This window comes from Nilaparvata lugens, chromosome 6 (genome assembly GCF_014356525.2).
Source record: "Nilaparvata lugens isolate BPH chromosome 6, ASM1435652v1, whole genome shotgun sequence".
Lineage (NCBI taxonomy): Eukaryota > Metazoa > Arthropoda > Insecta > Hemiptera > Delphacidae > Nilaparvata > Nilaparvata lugens.
The window spans coordinates 14556178-14580103 of record NC_052509.1 but is presented as its reverse complement, the minus strand read 5'-3'; the positions used below and the strand labels follow the sequence as shown (position 1 = coordinate 14580103).

The 23926-nt window shown below is 35.2% G+C and overlaps 1 protein-coding gene across 2 annotated transcripts in view; it reads right to left on the bottom strand.

Annotated features, from left to right (window-relative positions):
* LOC111052062 (frequenin-1) overlaps positions 1–23926 on the bottom strand; it is a 151579-nt gene that overhangs the window by 38175 nt on the left and 89478 nt on the right. The window contains exon 1 of one of the 2 annotated variants that reach the window (XM_039430184.1): positions 16515–16603. The exons of the other annotated variant lie outside the window; for it this stretch is intronic. Within the exon in view, the coding sequence (XP_039286118.1) occupies positions 16515–16578 (64 nt within the window). The 5' untranslated portion in view covers positions 16579–16603. Of the gene's footprint in view, positions 1–16514; positions 16604–23926 lie in introns of those variants that run through there. 2 annotated transcript variants of the gene reach the window in all.

Here is a 23926-nt window from a genome sequence, read left to right as displayed (position 1 = left end):
GCACTAGGACTCTTCCTCGGGAAAACTCGTTGAACGACATTGAAAGGTTAATTCATCCTTGGCTGAAACAGCTGAGACTTTCGTCGTCTGTGGATAGTGAAAAGTGAGTGATTCTGTGGAAAATCAAAATATCGCATCCTCGAAATTCATAAGCTGTAAAATATAAACACGATCATTTTAGAGAATTGTGTTTTGTTTATCAATAATTAAAAATAACGAGTGAAGCTCGGTGCCACGATATTTAATTTAAAAAAAGGAATCATAATCAATAAAGATTAATTATTTTACATTATTAGTACTCTTGAAAATCAAACCTGATCTGATTATGAAGAAACCATCTCCGCACTATTATAAAATTAATCAATCTAGATCGTGACAGCCCTCGAAAAATTAATTATTCATTCATAATGAACTGTAAACTTCATGACCCAGCAGTTCAGTCTCCAACGCTCTTGAGTGAGATTGGTCAAAGCTTTGCCTAGATATCGAATGAGCATGTGGGCGTATATTATGAGATTACACGTTATTAGCGGGTGTTTGTGTGCACAAGTACGTGGGTTGGGCTCTCATGAGGTGGCAATAACCTCAATTTGCGCAAGTAATTGATTGCAAGCAATTGCTGACGTGCAAGTAATAAATTATTGATGACGTGATGCAATCGGACCGTATGCAGGGTCCTTTGTGTTGGTTCAATTACAGTCAATCGAACGGTAAATTTGGCAAATTAGAATGGATCTACTCTATCAACTGTGTGCACATGGTACTTTATACATTTTTCTGAAAGATTCATTAACTTTATTTAACGCGAATAAAGAATCTAGGAATAGATGATCTACCATTTGTAGTATGCAATCTTTAAACGTAGTATCGCAATCTTGTAGTATTCCAATCTTCTAAATTTTCACGCATCTTCTAGCAGAAGAAATAATATAGTAATTTTCAAACAGTGAGAAAAGGTAACTCAACCAGGGAAAAGTAACCCCTTGATCATTATGGAACACTTCACGTGAAATATATTACTATACGGTAGTTAACTGATTCTAAATCTCTGATTCCAAAAACATAAATTGATAAAACAATATTAAAAAATATCAATACCTTCCAGAGGTTCCCAAACTGTGCGCCGCGGCACCCGGGGGCGCCGCGAGCTAGTGCCAGGTGCGCCGCCGTTGTCTATCAAAGAGTCACACTACAAAACGGATCAGTCAGTATTGATGAAATTTTTCTCCTTAAACTGGCGTTCCTAACAGATATTTCTCAACGTTTGAACATTCTAAACCAGTCTTAGCAGGGAAACAATACGGATATTTTTCAATTGACTAGTAAAGTTGAAGCATTCAAGAAGAAACGTATGCTTTGAGAAAACAGTTTGAAGAATGGAGATTATTCGATGTTCTACCTTGAACTAGTTTCTTGAAGAAAGCAGTCTCACCTTAAAAGAAGAAGAGGAAAACATTTTGACTCAGCTCTTATCTAGAGTAGGTACTGGGTTAATAATTGTACCAGCCACAAGATGAAATAAAAAGATGAGTGAACGACCCTTTTCAATCTGAAACGCCTCAAAACTTCAGCAAGAAGAAGCAGAACAGCTGATTGAAATTTCAACGGCCTTGTCATTGAAATCATATTTTAGTCCCAATCTCTGTTTGAGTTTTGACTTTCATTAGGCTTTGTTTGCCGTTATTCCATTTGCAAGTTCTTACTTTTGCGAATGTGGTTTCCCACTGTTGCAGTCACAGAATCCAAATATAGAGCAAGGGTTTTATTGAAAACGAAAAACGGGTTGCTATAACAAAATTTACTCCCAGGTACAATGGACTTATAAAAGCCAAACAAGTACATCCCTCTCATTAAATCATACTCTGCTCATGACTTCTGCCATGGGCCTTGCTAATTTAAGTGTAACATTTTCCAAGTGAGCACTTTATTTATATCTATATCTTGAAATTTCTTAAAAGGGGAGCCATTTTTTTCTTAAGGTTATTTCATTTTTTCCTGCAATAATTCAAGTACAATACAACTATTGTGTGTTTATGTTGTTTATCAAATCCTTAGGCATGTGTTGCTGAAAAAATAGTAACAATCTTATTTACTAAAATGTTATGGAAAGTTTATTAACAAACACTATTAAAAATAAAAATTTAAATTTGATTATAATAAATAATGCAATGCAAAACAAATGAATTATATTATATGGGCCGCCAAGCCATGACTGTACTCAAAGGGAGCCGTAGGTCAAAAAAGTTTGGCAACCTCTGCCTTATACTCATTATGACCTCAAATATGAATATTTTTAAATATCTTTCAAATGCCACTGTAACTCTAGAAAGCGGTATCGTGATTAATGGGACTCAACATTTGAATTGCTTCATTCAGAATCTAGTCCAAATATTTCATGATTGTAGACTGTACTCTGGTTAACAATTGTTATTCCGCATCTTCGATTGCATTCTCTTGAAATAAATTTGTTTCACTGAACATACATTGATGAAAAGTTTGGAGTTATCAAGAATAATGTGATTTGGGAATAAACTTTGATATCCATATACTATGTCGCATACTGTGTACTTTTCAGCTTGGAAATACAGTTCCTCTCTATTAAAAAAATTGATCTTTCCATGACAATTTATAATTTTTGAAATGATTGAAGTTCAAAAGGATTGTTTGTCATTTTAATGAGTTTCTTTGTTTTTTCAAATTCATATCAAATAAAGCAATCATTTGGTTTTTTCGATTCAAATTCATTCTCTTTCAAGTTCAGTTCCTTTTCAATCATCCTAGTAACAGTATCAGCCAGTATTAGTTTGCCAATCCGGTGCTGGCTGGGAGATTAGGAACAGTCAGCTTAAATTTGCAATTTGCCTGACTAATCTCCTCACAGATCCAACAGAATCTCCAACTTTGAACAGTACTGCGCGCTTGTCGCCACAGATTATCATTGTTTGGAACAATCGAGAATTGATTAGCTCGGGAATCGTGACTGAAATCAAGAGAGATTGGCTTCCTGAACGGTTCCAGTTCGAGAACAATCCGACTGTGGAATCTACAGATAAATTGGCAGATTTTGATGCTGAAAATTGAAAATAATGGTCAGTGATTTTCGCCTAATTCCATTTTTCTTGAAAATCAAAAGAATCCATGGAAACTAGCATGTAATTTGGCTGTGAAATCTACAAATAAATTGGCGGATTTAGAAGCTGAAAATTGAAAATAATGGTAGTATATTAGAAGATTATAGTAAAAAATAAGATAGTGAAATTAGTAACAAAAATTCATAGGGTTACTTGTTAAGTTACTTGAATACTCCTCAAATCAGAACATTTTCATGGACACGATATATGTTCCGGTTGAAACGTCATAATCAAGTATAAAATAATAATTCCTCTTCTTTTAGTTGACACTTGACTTGATAATAGCCAAAATATGTTGTGTCCATTAAAATATAAAAAGTGAAGAGGTACTATATTTGAAAAATATCTGATTAAATATCCTTCTAATGACATCTGATAAAAACACCATATTTCCAAATCCCAAAACTCATATACCAACGATTTTCATCCATTACACTCTTAACGTATAGATTTTCAACGAAGCCACATAAAAACTGACTAATAATGCAAATCAACATTTTTATCTGGATTTACAGCGTGAGAAATTTAGGTTTTCCACATGCAAAAACAACTCTCGTTGCCATATGCGGTGGAAAAAAACTGCAGGAAATATTTCTATGCGGAACAGACCGAATTTCTCGTCCCCTAATAGACACTTAAAACTGGACGCGTGCAGGAAAAAATTGGTTAGTGCTGGTTTGAGGGGGAGGGGGAATTAGTTGAGAGATGTACGGTGAAGGAATGTGGAGGGACGTGGGGAGAAGCGGCTAAAAGCAAAATTGAAATTGGAAATGTGGGAGAGCAGTTGGAATCAGTGGTGGGGGTGGTGGTGGGTGTAGAGTAGATAGCCTCCTCTCCCTTTCCACACTTGTTATTCAATTTTATTCGCCCACTCAAAAAAAAAAAAAAATGGGGACGATAATTTTAATAAACATTTCATTTCAAAAAAGACTTCAACTCCTTCTTTTCATCCCTCTCCATCATTACATTCTGCTCCTCCTCCTACTCTTTCTCCTCCTCCTCCTACCCCTTCACCACCACTTACTCCTCCTCTTCCTCCTACCCCTTCTCCACCACTTACTCTTCCTCCTCCTCCTCCTCCTCCTCCTCCTCCTCCTCCTCCTACCCCTTCTCCACCACTTACTCTTCCTCCTCCTCCTCCTCCTCCTCCTACCCCTTCTCCACCACTTACTCTTCCTCCTCCTCCTCCTCCTCCCACCCCTTCTCCACCACTTACTCTTCCTCCTCCTCCTCCTCCTCCCACCCCTTCCCCACCACTTACTCTTCCTCCTCCTCCTACCCCTTCTTCATCACTTCCTATTCCTCCTCCTCCTTCTCGTCCTACCCTTCTCCTCCACCTCCTCCTCTTGACTACAGTGCTCTTCTCTCCTCCTCTTCTTCCTACTCTGATCCTAAATAATTTAGCTCTTGTTCACTTTCTCCTTCTACGTTATTATTTCTCAGTTAAGTTTTCTATGAACCATACAGTATTATATAGGAATAATGATGACACATTGATCCACATGCATAGTATGCAATCCTCAAACCTCAAGAGAGGTGAGCTTCACTTTTGATTTTCAAATCAATACATTTGATTCGATGAATGAGGAATTTTGAAAACTCAAGTCATAAGATAATTGGATGGGCTACTCACTAAATGCGCTAGATAGAGATTGAAAAAATATTGAGAATTGATAATGGATAAAGATAGTAGAATTTGTAAAGTTTCACTTCAAAGAACATTGAGGGCCGGTTTCCGAGCTCGGGATCTATAAGTTCTGGACTTACAGAGTCCACGACTAAAATAAGCTCTCGGGTCTAAATTGACTTTCTGAGTCACGATTTTATCTTCTAAATCCCGGAGTCTATCAAGTTCTCGGCTTATTATTGAGTCCAGGACTCTAACGCAGTAAACGTGAGGGAAATTCACAATATTTTGCTGTTGTATTGTTGGCATTATAGCAAAACGGAAACTGCTGATTACAGCGGGACAATTCAAATGAGCATGCTCTACAAACTATAATTATTGTAAAAACACGTTTTGATTTCTTTGTAGGCCTATTCAAAGCAAAACCTTTGAAAGGTGAATGAATAAAAATTTCATTTTACGCTATGCTATTATTGATCATTGATCCTAACCAGTGATTTTGGAATAAAAATTTCATTAGGCTATTGAGTTTGAAAACGCATTTGTTTTGAAAAAACTGGAGTGATAATTCATAATTGTTATTATTATTATTATTAATATTAATATGTTGAATATGACATTGAATAATAACATTCAGATTGTAATATAAATTCCAAGACAATCCTTGTATTATTTTGCTTGAACATTTTTAGGTTATATTACAGTCGTAAAACTTAGACCAGATATAGAATAGACACGCTGGGAAGTCTAGCCTCTGAAGCCAACATCTACTGCCATATCTCCAAATCGTGACGTCATCATCGGATAGAGAACTTTCAGATTGTGTCTATTTCAGAAGGATGTAAATTATTATTCAATTACTAATCATTATTAAACTCCAGCTGCGCTCTCGCTAAAATAGACACAATCTGCTATGGAAAACAATGTAAACAAACTCTACAGAAAAGTTTTCTATCTGATCCTGACGTCACGATTTGGAGATGTGGCAGTAGATGTTGGCTTCATCGACTTTCAGTATGAATATACAATAGGCCGTTTCTATTCTATAACTGGTCTAAGTCGTAAAATGAGGTTAGTTTTTTACGCATATTTCTGATACAATTTTATTCCAAAATGAACTTGAAAACTATAAATTATTATGAATTTAGATGGACTAATCCAAATAATTTATACTCAAGGGTCTAACATGATCTCTAAACTCCAGAGTCTATTCAAGTGCTCATCTACGTCAACGCTCTGACTCGGAAAGCCAATTTTCTGACTCCAGAGTTTAAAGCCAGTTAAAGTCTAGAACTTAGCTAAATCCCGAGCTCGGAAACCGGCCCTAACACTTGAATCTACTATGTACCGAACGTTTTTGGAAATAGAAGAAAAATCAGTCCAAAAAGACGTTTATTGTCTTGTTTCAGACAAGTAGAAACCTTAGACAAGGGTTACTATTTTTCCACCAGAGCGCTCTATCAAAATAGGGGTTTCTTTAACTCCTTTAAACCTATATTACATACGAACCTATCAGTACAAGTCTTACCCGTACTAAAAAACAAGGTTCCCGATAAACGGTGGATTTATCCAGAAAAATCACTAACATCTAAGTCGTACTGGGTTAACGACTTCCACGCTGAACACCAGAACTCAGAAAAAACTGAAATGGGAATTTGATGTTTGTCGACTCCGTAATATTTGAACAAGAGTGGAGATCAGGCAAAGAACGATATTATTTATGAGGCCAGTTGCCAGCTCTCACTAGAAAAGAGAGGGGTTAAAAATTTCGATAGCAGAGTCAAACGGAGCTAGTCAGGACTCAAGCTTTTTCCACTTCAGTTCGCATGAATATTAAAATCGAAATTTGCAATTTTATCACTCTTTCCAACGACCCCAGACTGGAATTGCCCGGTATCAAGAGGTCCACCTTTAATAGGGTAACTTAGATGGTAAAGCACTCTACATCAAGCTCACTCCTCTCTTACTAGGATAAAATGTTTTCTTTTGATTTTATTTTTCTGTTCATTCATATTCATATCTTAAGCTCTCGAGTACTACTACCCTAAAAGTGGAACTTTTAGAATTGAAATTCATAATTCAAGGTTCAGAAACCTTTTTTCATACTTGTACCACTATTGCTCTTACACTTACTACAATATATATGTCTTCAAGGGAGTGTTATAAAGCATTTTAACCATGTCAAAAGGTGCAGTATTGTTCATTCCAATCAAACTCCATTGATTCCCTATTTGTGTATAGTAATATTGAATGTGGAGCTTTCTTAGGAATTTCCAGTCTTGGACTCCAAAGTAAATCCATCAAAATTTTTCTCTAACAAAAATGTTGCGATTATATTTTTCATTATAAACAATGAAAATTAAATGATAAATTCATATCTATAATGGATGAATTTACAAAATAATATAGGATTACACTCCCTCTTCAGAGTTATGTACTTTCATTGTCTTGAGGTTGAGCTGTAATTCAATGCAGTCTTGCTTTAAATTTCAACTTCTGACCTCTTTAATTGAGAAGATTCTGTGAATTCGACAACTCAATTCCTTGGTCATCATTCATACAGGGAAGTATTGAAGTATAGGAATTGTAATCAAAAAACATCTATTCATAAGAAAATCGTGATTAAAATTATTCTGAATATCATAAAACAGAGTCAATTCCATGACAGGCCTTTCTTTTAGCGAATAGAACAATTTAATGCAAGAGCTGATTCAATTCATCTTATGTAGTATTTCGGGACAGTCTTTCAAAAACTTCAACAGAAGTGATCTGGGGATATGTTTTACTGTATCTTGAGTCACTGAGAATCCCTAAAGATAGATTGAGCTTATTCAAATAACATCAACATTAAGCAAATAGCTCGATGCAACATCAGCAAGAGTAAATCTGTTTATGTTTCAGAGAAGATTGCAAAACTAACTTTTCCTCCCACACCGCATTCTATGAATGATGTAGATCTTCTTCTTCTTCTTCTTCTTCTTCCTCTTCTTCTTCTTCTTCTTCTTCTTCTTTCTTCTTCTTCTTCAACTTCTTCTTCATCTCATCCTCCTCCTTCTTCTTCTTCACCTCCTCCTTCTGCTCCTTCTTCTCTTCCTCCACCTTCTCCACCAACGATATGCAAGTCACTCTGAATGATAAACTACAGCGTTGCCAAAATTATTGTCTACGTTTCGTCTACTCTCTCCAACGCCATGATCATATCACCCCAGCCCACATTGCTAGTTCAACATTGAAGCTTCCCGATCAGAGGCTTTTTCGAATAGTCAAGCTTGTTAGAGATATCTTGAAATACGGTAATCCGAACTATTTTAAAGATGATTTCAAATTTGTCTCTGAAGGTAGGAGGATAGATGCTTCACATACTAGAACCGGAGAAAGTACTTTAAGGATACCCAATCATCGAACTACTATTTTCACAAAATCCTTCTTAGTCAGTGCCTGTCGTGCATGGAATACACTTCCTGTTTCTATCAGGTCTATCGAGAGCCGAGCGAGCTTCAACCTGACTTTAAAAAACATATTTTGGAACAAATGACTGAAACTGTCCGGCCCTAGAACGATCACATGACAACCATCCCTCACCCATTCCACCAATATAAACCTTTAAACCATGTTATAGAACGAATTGTATATATATATATATATATATATATATATATTATATATATATATTATATATATATATTATATAAACTCATGTTATTTCAATTATCCACTGCATACTGCTGTATATTACTGAAATTTGATAACCCTGATCTACTTTCAGCCTACTTCATTTTATTAATCAATTATTTGATCTTATCTACCTATATAATTATTTTACTTTATCAATTTTCTGTTTTTTTTTCTCCTCAATATTCATATTGATTAAAACTTTTACAATATTTCCATTAATAAATAAATCCTTAGTTTAAATAACGAAATTAACGTTTTGGTAGAGAGTTAGTGGGGAGGATATTTTTAATACTCTTCCCAAAGAATGGACATTGATATGTCCAAAGCTCCGCCAATTTATGTAGATGCATAACAATATGATTATTATCTATAGTTATTATATTACAAATTGCTTTTTCATATCATATACAGTTCAATAGTTATTTTCCTAGTCTATATTATGTAAATTCATTTATAATTTTGCTGTATTGTAAGCTATTGTATATAAGTGTATAAGCCAGTATATATTGTAATCTACATAAATAAAGTACTCAATCAATCAATCAATCAATCAATCAATCAATTCTCCACCATCTCCTCCTTCTCCTCCTCCTTCTTCTCCTCTTCTTCCCCCTTTTCCTCTCCAATAACCACTTCTTCTTCTATTTTCTTATTCTCCTCATTCTTCTCTTTCTCCACCTACTCCTCCTTCTCCTTCTTCTCCTCCTCCTCCTTCTTCCCTTCTTCTTCTACCCCCTTTTCTTCTCCCATACCCACTTCTCCTTCTTCTACTTTCTTATTCTCAGTAGATAATCTCCAAAAATCAACTTTGGCAGCAGCTTCCAACTTAGCTACTCTTACAGTAGAGTAGGAGTACCTCAAATTCAATTGCGAATAAACAGTGATGAGTGAAATTGGCGTGGCGGCGGCGGCGGCGGCGGCTGTTTGAAAAGTTCTCGGCTCAGTTTCAGTTTTGTGTTCTATTATTCAGAGTCGCTTCTCAGCAGTGTTTCGTCGTATTCGAAATCCGCTTTTCAAATTTGCACGACTTAATCCTAGATTTGTGACGCCTCGACTGTCACTACTTCTTTGCTGATCGAGTCAACACATTTTCACTTCTTAATCATTCCAGCCAACTTCATTGAATTTAGGAGATTAAATTTGTTTTCAAATTAAGTTTTTTTTTCAAAGAATTAAGTTTGTTTTTCGGTAATTCTTCAAAATTATATGTGTAATATGTGGATATTTCCTATTCCAGTTATAATAATTTGAAATATTTATCCTATATTTAGTTTTGAAGCATCTAAATTTGAAAATCTACTTGTGAAAATACTTGAGGACTGGAAATTTTGTGAATTGAAGAACTACAAGACTCAACCTATTTCGAACTATGTGTTATCTAAATTTGGGAGAGGAATAGCACAAGGTTACCTTATTTTTCCTCTCATCAATTCTGGGATACCAATATCATAATCAGTCATGTGAGTTAAGTGCCTAATAGAATTTATGAATCCATAAAGCATACAGAGCTTGACTTGTTGTGGAAGTGTATTTTAGAGTATGGAGTTAAAAACAGGTAAGGTATCTCGAAGACAAAAGAATCTTTTGATCTTTATCACATGTGCAATAATCCGAAAATCCGAAATAAGGAATGTCAAGAACTAACATTAAGAAATAGTAGGTACTAGAAAATTTGTGTCTAAAATACAGAAACAAACCCAAACAAGGTACAGGAATCCATAAATGGAATGAAATGAATCTGAAACTTAATCTGCAATTCACGACGGATATAATTATATGGAAGAGAAGGAGGAGAAAGAGGTGAGAAGGAGAGGAGAAGAAGGAGGAGAAGGAGGACTAGGAGGTGTAGAAGGAAGAGAAGTTTGTGAAGGAGGAGGAGATGAATTCGGCGAAGAAGAAGGAGGTGGAGAAGAAGATGAAGGAGGAGAATAAAAAGAAGAGGGAGAAGAATAGAAACAATATTATAGGAAAACGAAGAAGGGGTAATATAGCATAAATAAAATACGAAAGAATATCCCAATAGAAGAAAAAAACAGGAGAAAAAGGAGAAGGAGAAGAAAAAGAAGAAAACGCAGTCTATCGCTCTGTGATGTAACTTTATGCGCGTGCCGCCTCTCTGAATCGCTCTCAATTCTTTTTGAACTCCCCTGGGATGATTTCTTTCGCGTATCTTCTGATATCGGATCCTACGCTTTTGCGAATCCTCCAAACAAAGGGAATAAGTTGTAATCTATAGCTCTCGACTGGCCTCTCGGATCTTCTCGGATTCATTTATAATGAAAGCATTCTTGTGCTAGAAGGAGAAAAGCGAGTACATAGTTTATGCTATTGAACGGATTCCGTCTAGAATGGAGTATCGTGTGAAAAATAGTGAAGGACGGAAAGAGAGGATTCTAGTGGATTGAGGGTTGAAAGTCGAAGGAGATAAAGGAAAATTATGGAGAAGAAAGAAGAGTGACATTATGGAAGGGGATGAGGGGAAGGAAGAGAATGAAGATGAGGATGAGAAGGAGAAATGTGATGAGAAGAAGTAGTGGAAAGAGGAGGAGATTAAGAATGAGGAGGATAACTACAATAAAAAAGTAATTCGTCATCAACTGACCTTACCAGTGAGGGGGTGCTCACCCCTCCATTGACAAGCCAAAATGATCAAGCCAGCAAACCTTCAAATAATTATTACTCTACAAGCAATATAATCATAAATCAACAATATTATCGATTTGAAGTGAAAATTATTGTCCAACATGATTAGTCCAATCCCCTGCATTACCAATAATTTTATTCACGAGTTTGAAATCCCGTGAAGTTCGCTTCATTTTAAGCTCACATCCCACTCACAAGCTATGGAGGTAATCATGCATATTATTTAAATCTATAATGTATTCAAATTATTACGACAAGCTTAGAATTTTCGAATTATACAAATCCACAAGTAATGTATTTAAATCCGTTCATGTTACACATGGTAGGATTCTCCAATAGCCTAGAAAGGCCTGGGCGTACACCGAGTGGCGGTGACTAGAGAGAGAGCTGAAAATATCAGACAAAAATCTACAAGAAGAAAAATGATCAGCAATAACCTAATTTTTACTTTCCTTGCCCTATTACCATAGGTAAGGAAAGTATAGCTTTCCGAAAAAAATTAAGGTACCCCAATGTCCAAATTTCTATACGTTTCAAGGTCCACCGAGTACAAAAAAGTGGTCTTTGGATATTGGTCTGTATGTGTTTGTGTGTGTGTGTGTATGTGTGTGTGTGTGTGTGTGTGTGTGTGTGTATGTGTGTGTGTGTGTTGTGTGTGTGTGTGTGTGTGTGTGTATGAGTGTATGTGCGTCTGTGTACACGATATCTCATCTCCCAATTAACGGAATGACTTAATGTTGAATGACGGAATGTTGTCAAAACAGGGTTTTTCGCGATTTTCTCGATAATGGCTTCAACGATTTCGATTAAATTCATACCTAATATAGTCATTGATAAGCTATATCAACTGCCATGAGTCCCATATCTGTAAAAATTTCAGGAGCTCCGCCCCATCTATGCGAAGTTTGATTTTAGATTTTCAATTATCAGGTTTCAGATATAATTTGAACGGAGAACTTCGAGTGGAAAAGATTGAGCATGAAAATCTCTTCAATTAATGTCCAGTAAAATTTTCATCAAAAATAAGCTCGAAATTCGAGAAAATGTGATTAAACAATATTATTGCAAACTGTTGGCAACTGTTGATTCTATTGAATGATTCACTATGAAGAGATAGCAGACCTCGTGTGTCTCCAGCGTTATTGCCCTGTCACCAGCTGGCTCTAATCTTTTAATAGTAGACTTGAGATGCGCGGGAACACTAGCGTCAAGTGATCAATTTCCATAACGGCAAGGAAAGTTAAGTGAGTGCGCCACACCAGATTTTTATTTTTTTAAATTAATGACAAAATCAAGCTGAATCTGATTTTGAATCAAAGTTGATAGGTATTCAACCTGATCAATTTACTAGCCTTGAGCTGAACCTGTATACAAAATAAACTTTCGTTAATTCAGTCGTTCTTGAAATTCTGCAGACATGCAATGGAAAACAGGATAAACAGATCAATGTTAAATCATTTTGAGCCCTCTTAAAACATCATTACCAGACTCTAGCTCAATTGTACCAATTTTTTCTGCCAATCAGTCATCATTCTAATAAGCTATAACAAAGCAAAAACGTTGGAAAAAGGCAGATCTCATAGTGCGCGTCTGAAGCTGAACATTCCTGTTAGATCTGACAGATTTTTAGTTCTTCTGAAGAATATTCAATGAATGAATGAAGGAATGAAGTACCATTATTTCGCTTCATCTTATATGTTAGGTATGATAGTGTATATGTAGTGTATGTGGAATGTATATGAAGTAGGAGAATGGTAAAGACAGTATGTTACAGTGAGTCCTGCAGCTTGTCGTTACGATTGGTAAGTTATAAACAGAAACGGACGGACGGAGTAGATCCTATCCGCACTGATTCCAATTCCAAGTTCAATTTATGCTTCTCATTTATGCGGACGGCTACACAAATAATCCAGCAATCCCTCGAGAGGAATACGAATGAATGGTCGGTCGTCTACACATAAATAATGGTAATACTCACAATGGTTATGGTAATGGACATTTGTTCAACTAATGGTAATCGACCATTATGGAGAAGTCAATCCATGAATCAGAATTCTGAATGCGTTATTAACAGAGAAGCCGACAACTGTGAGGTTATCATTGTAAGGTTTGTTTGGATAATTTTGCTGTTTTGGGTCCATGAAACAATGAAACACATTCGGGATTTCGTGCCTTATCATTGATTGAGATTGTCGGAACGATACGGATTATCCAATAAGTTATCTTTGGCTTTTGGTTATCCGATATAAATCCCCATTTCATATTTTTTTTAAGAATTTCAAATGTAAAAGGTGCATTTCAAATGCATCAATGATTGATACTCATGAAGTCTCATTTCGGGAGTAGTATAATTCTTTTAAAATGTTGAATCTCAAAGACTAGAATTTGTCTTCTTATTAACAAATGTTTGGAGAAATCAAACAAAATCTTGTTTTATAATTGGATGTAGTTGCTATAGCAGCTAGTTTTTTCTGTGGAAATTTGGTTGAGAAAATACTCAGGGCAAAAATTATTATGTGAAAATTCCCTAGTGGAAAGTTCGACTTATGTGACAAGCAACGAATTATTATGAATCTAGGTATGCTACGAAGTATGGTATATTTCTCTTATGAAATGTTCGTGGATACGGTCCACTATTTGTGCACAAGGAACAATATTTGTCATTATTCAATCTATTGTAATAACAAGATTCGTCATAAAATATAATCATTCTAGTTGATTGATCTTTAGGATCAGACGGTGACGGAAAATTCACTTCAAATTCTTTCTATTTTAAGAGAATTCTTTAGTGAGAAATTAACTTTATCTTGGACTATATTATTACTCAAATTCCGAAGTAAGAATAGCACAAATATTTTTGTATAATAGCCTTAGTATTTTATCTACCAATATCGTTGTATGGAACATAGATTATTTGTTCAGTTCATATGACGCTTTTCGAGGAAAAACCTCAATTACTCTGATTTTTCTACAAAAAAATGTTACTCTATAAAGAAATTAATTCATGCTCAAATTCTTCAGATTCGCTAAATTCCCGCCTAATCTTGAACCTTAGCCACAATGACTCTGCACATTTTCAGACTCATACTAGGGTCTCAAGTAGTTTCATTCTCTCAATGTTTGACCGCAGTTAGAACAGTCAAGGCACTACAGCGGCACAACTCTCCATTATCCGGCTCGCTCAACTCGGTTATCAGACACAGTTCGAATGAGAAGAAACAATTGTGCAGCATTAGGAGGAGAAGCAAGTGATTGTGCAGAAGGTCTTATCGGGGATTTGGTGACGGTTGTTTCCGGCAGCCACACTTCAACTGCAACTAACTCAGCTATTCTCTTTGAACAGTCGGTGGAGAGAAGAGAAGATAATGGAAGAGAAGAGAAGAAAGGAATAGATAAGAGTAAAGGAGAGAAGAGATGATGAGAGGAGAAAGAGAGCGAAGAAGGGGGAGTGATAGGGAAGAGAAGTGAAGAATAGAAGAAAAGAAAAGAGCATAGAGGAGAATGGGAGAGAAGGAGAGAGATGAGAAGGGAAGAGAAGATTGTAGAGAATGGAGAGGGGGGTGAAGAGAAGGAAAGTGAAGAATAGAGAAAAGAAGTGAAGTGGTACATATAGTATGTGTTGTATTTGCTGAAGTTATTTGAGAAGGAATGGAAAAGAAGTAAGGAATAGAAGATAAGAAAAGATAAGAGCATAGAGGAAATGGGAGAGAAGGAGAGAGAGTGAGGAAGGGGGAGTAGAAGGGAGGAGAAGTGAAGAAAAGAAGATAAGAGCATAGAGGAGAATTAGAGAGAAGGAGAGAGTGTAGGAGGGGGAGTAAAAGGGAAGAGAATTGAAGAATAGAAGATATGAAAAGAGAAGAGCATAATGGAGAATTGGAGAGAAAGAGAGAGAGTTAAGAAAGGGGAATAGAAGGGAAGAGAAGTGAACAATAGAAGATAAGAAAAGAGAAGAGAATAGAGTAGAATAAGAGAGAAGGAGTGAGATGGGAAGGGAAGAGAAGATTTTGGAGAAGGGGGAAGGGAGTGAGGAAAAAGAAAGTAAAAAATATAGGAGAAAAGTGAAGAGATAAGTATAGTAATGTATGTGTTGTATTTTCTGAGTGTAATGGAAGCAATTGAAAGTAGTGTTATTGAAATTAGTGAAAATTAGAACGTAATATTTTATTTGCTGGCTGCCTAGCATAGGCTACGGAAAGCTTGCATTTTTTCAACCGATGGACGAGGGTAGGATCTTTCTCAGGGTTGAGAACTGCCTAGCTTGCATCCCAGCCTGGGAAAGATAGTTTCCATCCACTCGTCCCATCAACAGTTTCCGGCTCTTCTTCTCCCCTGCCGTAGTCTAGTTTTCCACGTGTAGGCCTAGGAAGAGTCGGACCTGAGACAAAAATTGCATTCTTTCCGTGCACTCTTGTTTTAACCGTTGAAGCGAACACAACGCGCTCAGACATCAATTCTTTTCGGGAGTGTGGATCACCAAAATCATCGTTCAATGGATTTCTTCAGCGCCTTCATTATGGGTGAGTCCCGAATATTAATCCTACTCAAATGACAAGGGGCGATTGATCTTTATTTGCATAACGACGATAGGTTTTTTCTTGTTTATTTGTACCATTCCAAATCTCTTTCAATGTTTTTTTTTTGTATTAGGCTAGGCAGCCGAGTAGAGTCAAAATTGATGTAAAAATTTGGTAGAGAAAATGTTTAAATACAACAAATTTTCATAGAGTAAAAATTAGCTTTCTTTAACCTCGTCTACCCTTTGGTAAAAGCAGTTAATCATACTAAATCTACCCGAGAAATTACATGAGGTTATTCCATAGAATATGTGGCTCTATTCAGATTGGAAGTAAGTATTGATTTGTTGAGTGAGGATGATTCAATCAATACATTGTTTTATGAGTATTATATTATTGTTGTATCAATAAAAATTATAATATGAGTAAAATACAACTTATAATACAATATTATAATATGAGTTGCACTGTTGCAGAAGTCATCAGGGTGATTGATTATCAATTTGACCTTTTATCAAGCTCTACAAGCTCTAACACTTGAATGACGACTTGTATAATAATATAAAATTATTGTGAAAAATATATAATATGAACACACTGACTAAATTAACTTATCAGTTATTGAGAAACTAGCTCAAGACGTGAATTTTCCATTGATTATTAGAGGTTGCGAGATTTGACATGAGACTCAACCCCTCTAAACAGTCAGAGAGTGGCTATAACTCGTGGCTTCCCCAAGAATATGTGTTATTGAAATATCCAATACATAAATATCCAAGACTTTTCTCACATGACTTTTCTCACATTTCGTAGTTGAAATCAAACTAAACGAGTAAAACATAGGCGCGTTAGATTCGAATTCTAGCTAATGTGATTAAAATTATTCAATTGATATATAAAAAATCACCGAAAAGTAATCCTTACAGTGGATGATTCCATGTCTTCCTGATGAGCTGTTGTATAACCATGCTGCTATAACCACGCTCATCACTAGACCAATATATCCATAAATTTGCATTCTGTGGGAAAAACAGGAGGAACTCACATTTTAATGCTGAACTAGAAGAAAACTAAATGAGGAGTGATTGTACCAAGTCAAATACGCAATCTCTTCAAATGCACTGTCTCATTAAGAACTCAATGTTTTCAACTGACATCTAAAATGTCACTTCTTTATGTAAGTGGGATTTGAATTCATTTATTGCAGGAAGAATAAATATTTTCCAACAAGTTAAACAATCATACAAAGTGAATAAGCAATCTATCGATTAAAACTGTCATCATTACATTACAAATACATTTTTGTAATGTGATTAGAATTCATTCCTAAAAACATACAGAAATCTATTAATAAAATAAAATTCCTCTGATAAAGTATTAATGTGATTATAAATTATTATAAAAATTTTTATATTTGTTTACTTTTCAAATATGAATATGTGTTTAGAAATCAGTTTTCTTAATTTTAAACTTTATAAAATAGAAACTCAGAAAGTGGAAGTGCAAATTTTTAGTGAGAAATCATGAAGAACCCAATACATAACCTATAAACTTGAGTGTTGATAGGAAATGACATTGGGTAATACGGCAAGGCAGAACATCCAAAAGGATCTCTCTGTCGATAAAAGCCATAACAATGAATAAATAAAATAATGTGATTATAGAAAATAACTAGTACCCTTTTACTATTGTTATATTTTTAAATTAAACACGACTAGATTTTATATTTATGTCATTCTCAAGTGTCTTTTTTCAAAATGTTGTATTTTTGAAAAGGGTGACTTGAGAATGGAATAAATGTCAAAGCTAGTTGTGTTTATTTTCAAAATATTACAAGGGTACCCACTAGTTATCTTCTATAGCTGATGATTCATGTGTTTATTTTCAAAATATTTTAAGGGCACCCACTAGTAATCTTCTATAACAGTTAGTTATTCGTGAACGATTGAGCAGATCAACGAGATAGGTAAATAAATTGTTCTCAAATTCAAAAATTATTCCATAAAATGAATAATTTAAAGCTGTTATGAAGGAGAAATTACTTACTCCTCAGAAAAAGTTCTATATCTTTCCACAATAGAATCTCCACATAATTAAGATACTCTGTTGTGATAAAATATGAGAGAACTTTCTAGAATAAACTTTGGAGATCACCCACCGTGAAGCACAAGGAGAATAGTAATAACATTTGAGTCGACTGAGCGTTCAAGCTCAAGTAGAGCAATCATTTTTCAATCTAGTTTACCTGTGCGATCACAGGACAAGGATAACGTTACGCAGGAAACAGCGGTAAATGAAAGGAAAAAGGCGATAGGATAGATAAAAAATGAGTTGGATGATAGGTGTAATACAGAAGAAAAGTATTCACAATAACTTTCCATTAAATGTCTACTTATAGCTGTATGTATTATTATACTTGTATTCATAGAGGTTAACTTCACAATATAACTAATAAAACTTTTGAACAATTAATTACGACATAGCAGTCAGGTATTTATATGAATAAAAGCTATTAGCTTCTACTTACTTTAGTGTAGCGCTTTCGGACACTCAACTCGACAATAATATACAATAATATAACTGTGATCTATACTTTGAAGCTGAACTAATTGAGGAGGATGCATTCTTGGCTAACCACTTTTCTTTTCATTGCTCAAATATACTGATGAAATAATATGATTTTCAAGAGATTTTGGATTGAATCAATAGTATTGTAACTAGTTGAACTCAGAGTAGAATATTGTGAAATAGGATGGACGAGTTATTCGGAATGTCACCATTCATTTGGTGAAGTACCAAGGGAGGAAAAGCCTGCCTCATCATCATTTCGAAACAGGCAGACTTGCGTAATGAGAGCTAAGGGAGGCTTTTCAAATTTAATGGACTAACACCAACGGCTCTACACAGATTTCAGTCGCGGCTCACAAGAGTACTTAAGTGCTTCCATATTCGACTTCTCTACATGGAATGTAAACTTGAAATTACCAAGTTCTCCTTCGCCCCTGACAATCTCTGTCTCTCTCTTTTTCTAGAATAAATCTTTCTGTCACTCTCTCTTTCTTTTGAGGATGAATCTATTTCAATCACTCACTCTCTTTCTTTCTTTGTTTTTATCTCTCCGTTTCTTCTCTTGTCTCTGTTCAACTCCTGAGAATCCTTTTGTCTCTCTGTACTTTGATAATTTCAATTTTTGATTATGTTATTGTAAATAATCACATGCTTTTTACTCTCAATTCAGTTATCAGTAATCAAAATCAAATCAATGGCAAACAAAGGAAAATATCCAATCAGAGCCAAAATAGAATTAAACGGAACATTAATAGAACAAGTGAAAAATTTCAACTATCTTGGTAATGATGTAACATATGATACAGATATTGATTTGTACAATAAAATTTTAAAGTTCTAGGAAATATGTGGCACTATACATAGAAACCTCAAAAATAGAACAAGACAAGAAACAAGAATAAAGTTCTGTAACACTATTGCAGTTCCGACTCTCCTATATGGAAGTGAGAATTGGATTCACACACGTAGAATGGACTGTCGAATTCAAGCTGCAGAAATGAGGCTTCTAAGGAGTGTATTTGGCTGCACTGAAGTTGATAGAATCAGAAATACTGATATAAGACAAGTTTTATCGATTGCTCCTCTGCATGAAAGAATATCATTCAAAATAGACGCAACTGGTGCAGTCATTTGGATAGAATGCCACCTGGAAGAATGCCCCTTCCCCCTTGAAGTCCAAAACTATGGACCAACAGGAAAAAGAGATGTGGGCCATAAGGATGATAGGGTGGCCAAGAAAGAGATTGGTAACGGAACAGGTCAATTAATAAACCTAATCCCTCAAGTGAAGATGATGATGATGATACTCTCAGTTCCAATCCACGCAACTCATTCTGTGTTTAGCACTTTCTTTGATCAAATTGATGTAGATGATCATCAATTTGACTCACTTTAATATAATATAGAAGTAATCTCCAATCAATTTGTATTATCTGTGTACTTCATTTTGAAAATGTGGACTAATTTTTTTTCATATTTTCATAATAACCTGCTCAACCTGTTTTACTCGACCCTGCATAACTCGCGCGAATTTGGTTTTATTATTACTCGGGCGTGGTCAATATGAACCCATTTGATTTCAAGTATATTTTCGTATTTCTGAAATGAAATTTTTGCAAATCATTTTATAAATGTAATGAGTTCATATCACTGAGAGATTGGCTGTTCTATCCAGACAATGTTAATGATAGTTGATGGCCAGCTAGTTGATAGTTGATGACCAGTAATAGTTGATAGTTAACTATCCAGTAATTAGATTACTCTATCCAGTCACATCTGTAGGTTGAAGATAATATTCATTTAGGGCCTCTGAATTAACATACTACTGAAGAATTGGAAGAAGGGAGAGAAAGACTATTGAACAAGCCAGTAGCTGCTGGCATCTAGTAGCAGAATTGAGAACTAGTAATGGTCGACCAATGAGAGAACGAGTAGGCGGAGCTAGGAGGCGTGGCTCACAAGTCTTCACATCGACTGTAATTGGTTCTCTATGCTCTTGTTCATTTCAAAATTGATCTTTCCTGTTCCTTCCCTCTTATCATTTTGTCTTGTCCACTCCTGAATCTCGTATTACTTCATAAATCAAATTTAATTCAATCGTTATCAGAAGACAAAAATATAATATAAATCAAATTAATACGAGTAAGCAGACAAAATAATATTTATCTAAGAAGTGAGACTTGGTTCCGAAAAAAATATTGTTGTTTTAAAAATGACGTTTGTTTCATGGCAATACCATGAAGGAATTTTGTCAGCTTCTATAACGTTTATTGTTGTATCAACTTCTGTATTATTATAACTGTTTTACTTCTGTATTATTATAATATTGTTGTATTATTCCTCGACCATTCAGGCATTTTAAGGATAAGGACATTGATGTACACTCAGTTCAAGTATTCAACTCATTGTTAATGTGGTACAACCCCTATATTAATATCTTTGAGCGACGTTTTTGTGGAACAATGTCTTCGACTGAGAGTTTGAAAGAAAGACATCAGCTGATTTTCGAAGTTGTAGCATAAAACGCTACAATTATTACTCCATAATTCATGTTACAATTTATTGAAAAAAAAATTGACTGCGAGGTTTTTGAAGGAATTGAGACGTAACTTTGCCAGTCTAATATAAAATTCACGTCACTTCAAGCTTCGAAATACGAGTGGAATCATAGCAGTGTTGATAGCCGTAGAGTGGGAAAAACTCATATCACCACATGAACAGAGCTACAAAAACGTACGACACATCTGGGAAGTATGCCAAGTATGGAATAGGAAATTCATTGAACAGCGCAAATGCTGCACTCAACTGGCAATTTAAATTATTCCAGAATGTGAATTCACATTCAAATATGTGATTTCAAAAGCAGTTCGTTCTCTGCGCAGCTATATGGCTCATTAGTCAGGATTGCTTGTAAAATGAGCATCCAATTAGCATATCGAAGAGAATGCGTTTTTCAAACAGCAGTCTCAGAGGATTCTATTTTTTTTTTTAATGCGGATGATGCGCACATGGGTTTTTGCATTCTAGGTACATTGAGTTTTTGCTTGTACTTGGTTAATGAGATGAGAAGACTGTAATGCCTTAACAGTCTGATTTTACAATTACCAATTAGTACACTCCATGATTTTTCATGGACCACTATCAGACTGTTTATTTGTTTATTCATTAACTCAATGGTAAAATAACAATTTTTCTTCACAATGATAGGAAATGAGATATAATATACATAATCATGAAATGAATTGAGAATTTAAAACAGACTTACACCACATTTAGTATTCCATTCCCTAATTTTGATTGAAAACAAGTTGAAAAAGGTTCAAGGGAGTGTTTTTTCAACAGATTTATGTTTGGTGCTGAACTGATAACAAGAAATTTTGAACTTAGAGTGTTAGTATACAAAATTATAAGCAATATTTTCAATTTCTGTATTAAATTGTTTTCACTCCAAGTACCGTATGCAATAGGTGTTGCATAAAAAACAGTACAGATACGTAGGATCAATCAATATTCACTTGCTTCACTACACAATCTTTGAATACAAATGCAGAAAATCAATGAATTGATTATTGATAGGTAATGTGCGCTACAGGTGGCCTTCATAATTTCAAACCAGTATGAAACCAAAAAATTCTCTGGACATTAAAACCGACGAAGAAAAATAACTCCGAAAGTTAAGTAATCAAATCACTAAAGCTGCCGATTGAAAAACTGTTCATGAGTTTGTGGACAGAAAATCGTTCTAGCTTTTTCACAGTTTTCGTCTGGCAAATCGCGCAGTACGGGAAAAAGCAGACCGAAAGGTGTGATCAAAGAGTAAGCCGAAGTGGGATGAAGAAGAGGAAGAAGAAAAATAAGATGAAGAGGAAGAATATGAAGAAGAACAACAACAACAAGAATTAGAACAACAACAATATGATGATGATGATGATGATGATGATGATGATGATGATGATGATGATGATGATGATGATGATGATGATGATGATGATGATGATGATGATGATGGAAAAAGAAGAAAAGGCAAAAGAAAAATGAAAAATAGCTGCAAATGGCCATGAATGAAATGAGATGTTCTGCTGAACGAATTGAAGGCTATAAAGAGGTTTGTTGACGGTAAACAAGCTGATTATAGAGCTTGCAAGTTTGGAAGTGGGATTTGAGTGAGAGAGAGAGTGATGATAGGGGAGGGATTCACTGAATAGAAAAAAGATAGAGAAATGAATGGAGAGTAAAGAAGAGGGTCAGATTGTTTACAGAATCAATACAAACGACTGGAAGAGCCACAACGTCAAGCCATCTCATGAATTTGCCATTTATGTTTGCATTATTTTCCTACTTTGCTTGTGAAATATTTTGTTCAATCAGACTCTCGTTATATTCTCAGACTCTTTCAGGGATCATGAATCAACATCTTTGATGCTATTTAGATTATCTTCTGGCATTGGGATTGAATCTTATCTGAGGATTTTTGCTTCCTTGGATAGATCAGATCATGTAAGATGACTGCGATTATAGATAAATCGTTTCCACCAGTGGAATAATAATGTTATTTTAGTGGAATGATATGTTCATTTGGGAGATGAATATCTTCATTACTATAATTATTGTTTATGAATAATTTTCATTGTAATTTAATATTGTTTTTATAAAACTTTTATTCTTGAAATGTTCATGATTAGTGGAATAATAATTCATAATATTATTCCAAAGTTGTCCAATATCAAAAACCATCTTATCAATGCAATTATGTATGATAATATTCTATTTCTCATCTGATTAATATCAAAACTGTAGGAGAAACTGAAATATTCCAAAAGTGTATTCCATCTTATAATCTAAGTTTATTTGTAAGTTCCCAATTATACAATATCGATATAATACCACAAATATATTTTTTGCTGAGGGCGATGCCCACATGAGCTCTAGGTTTGTGCGTAGGTGATGAGACGGATGGTAATGTGATTTATGAATGGAACGAAAGTTTTAAGTTGGCTCCGAACCACCGGGAGCGACTTTACAAGTCATGAATCAAATTCAGAGGAGTTGCTTAAGCCGTCCACCCTTCCAACGGGAGTAGCGGCGCATGGTTCACCCTTAACCTCCTTTTATTGATGTCAGTTGTCTCATGATTCTTAACTTATCTGAGCGATAGCTTATCAGCGCGACCACTGAGTCAAACCGCTCTTATTGGAAGTATTCTATGAGAAAGAGAACAGTGACAATTCTCACAGTAATTTGAAACGTCATATCCTCTTCAGGGGCACTGGAACCTGAATATGATGTGATTGTACAAGAGAAATCATTTAGAGTTTGAAGTTTGGATAGCTCTTCATAGCATAGTTATTTTCATGGATGTAATGACATCCTTATTCTGGTTCTTATACAATTTTTTACCCCTATGACAATTATACAATTTTATACCTTTTCTATGTGTGATTTTATTGATGTTGTCAGATGTCTCATTTATTATTTTTCACCCACTGGATGAATGTATCGCAGTTCGAAATTCAGGTAAAGACTGCGATCATAACTGGCGTACATTTTTACTTTCCCTTTTGTGTGTGTGTGTGTGTGTGTGGTGTGTGTGTGTGTGTGTGTGTGTGTGTGTGTGTGTGTGTGTGTATGAGTGTATGTGCGTCTGTGTACACGATATCTCATCTCCCAATTAACGGAATGTCTTGAAATTCGGAACTTAAGGTCCTTACAATATAAGGATCCGACTCGAACAATTTCGATTCAATGCAATTCAAGATGGCGGATAAAAT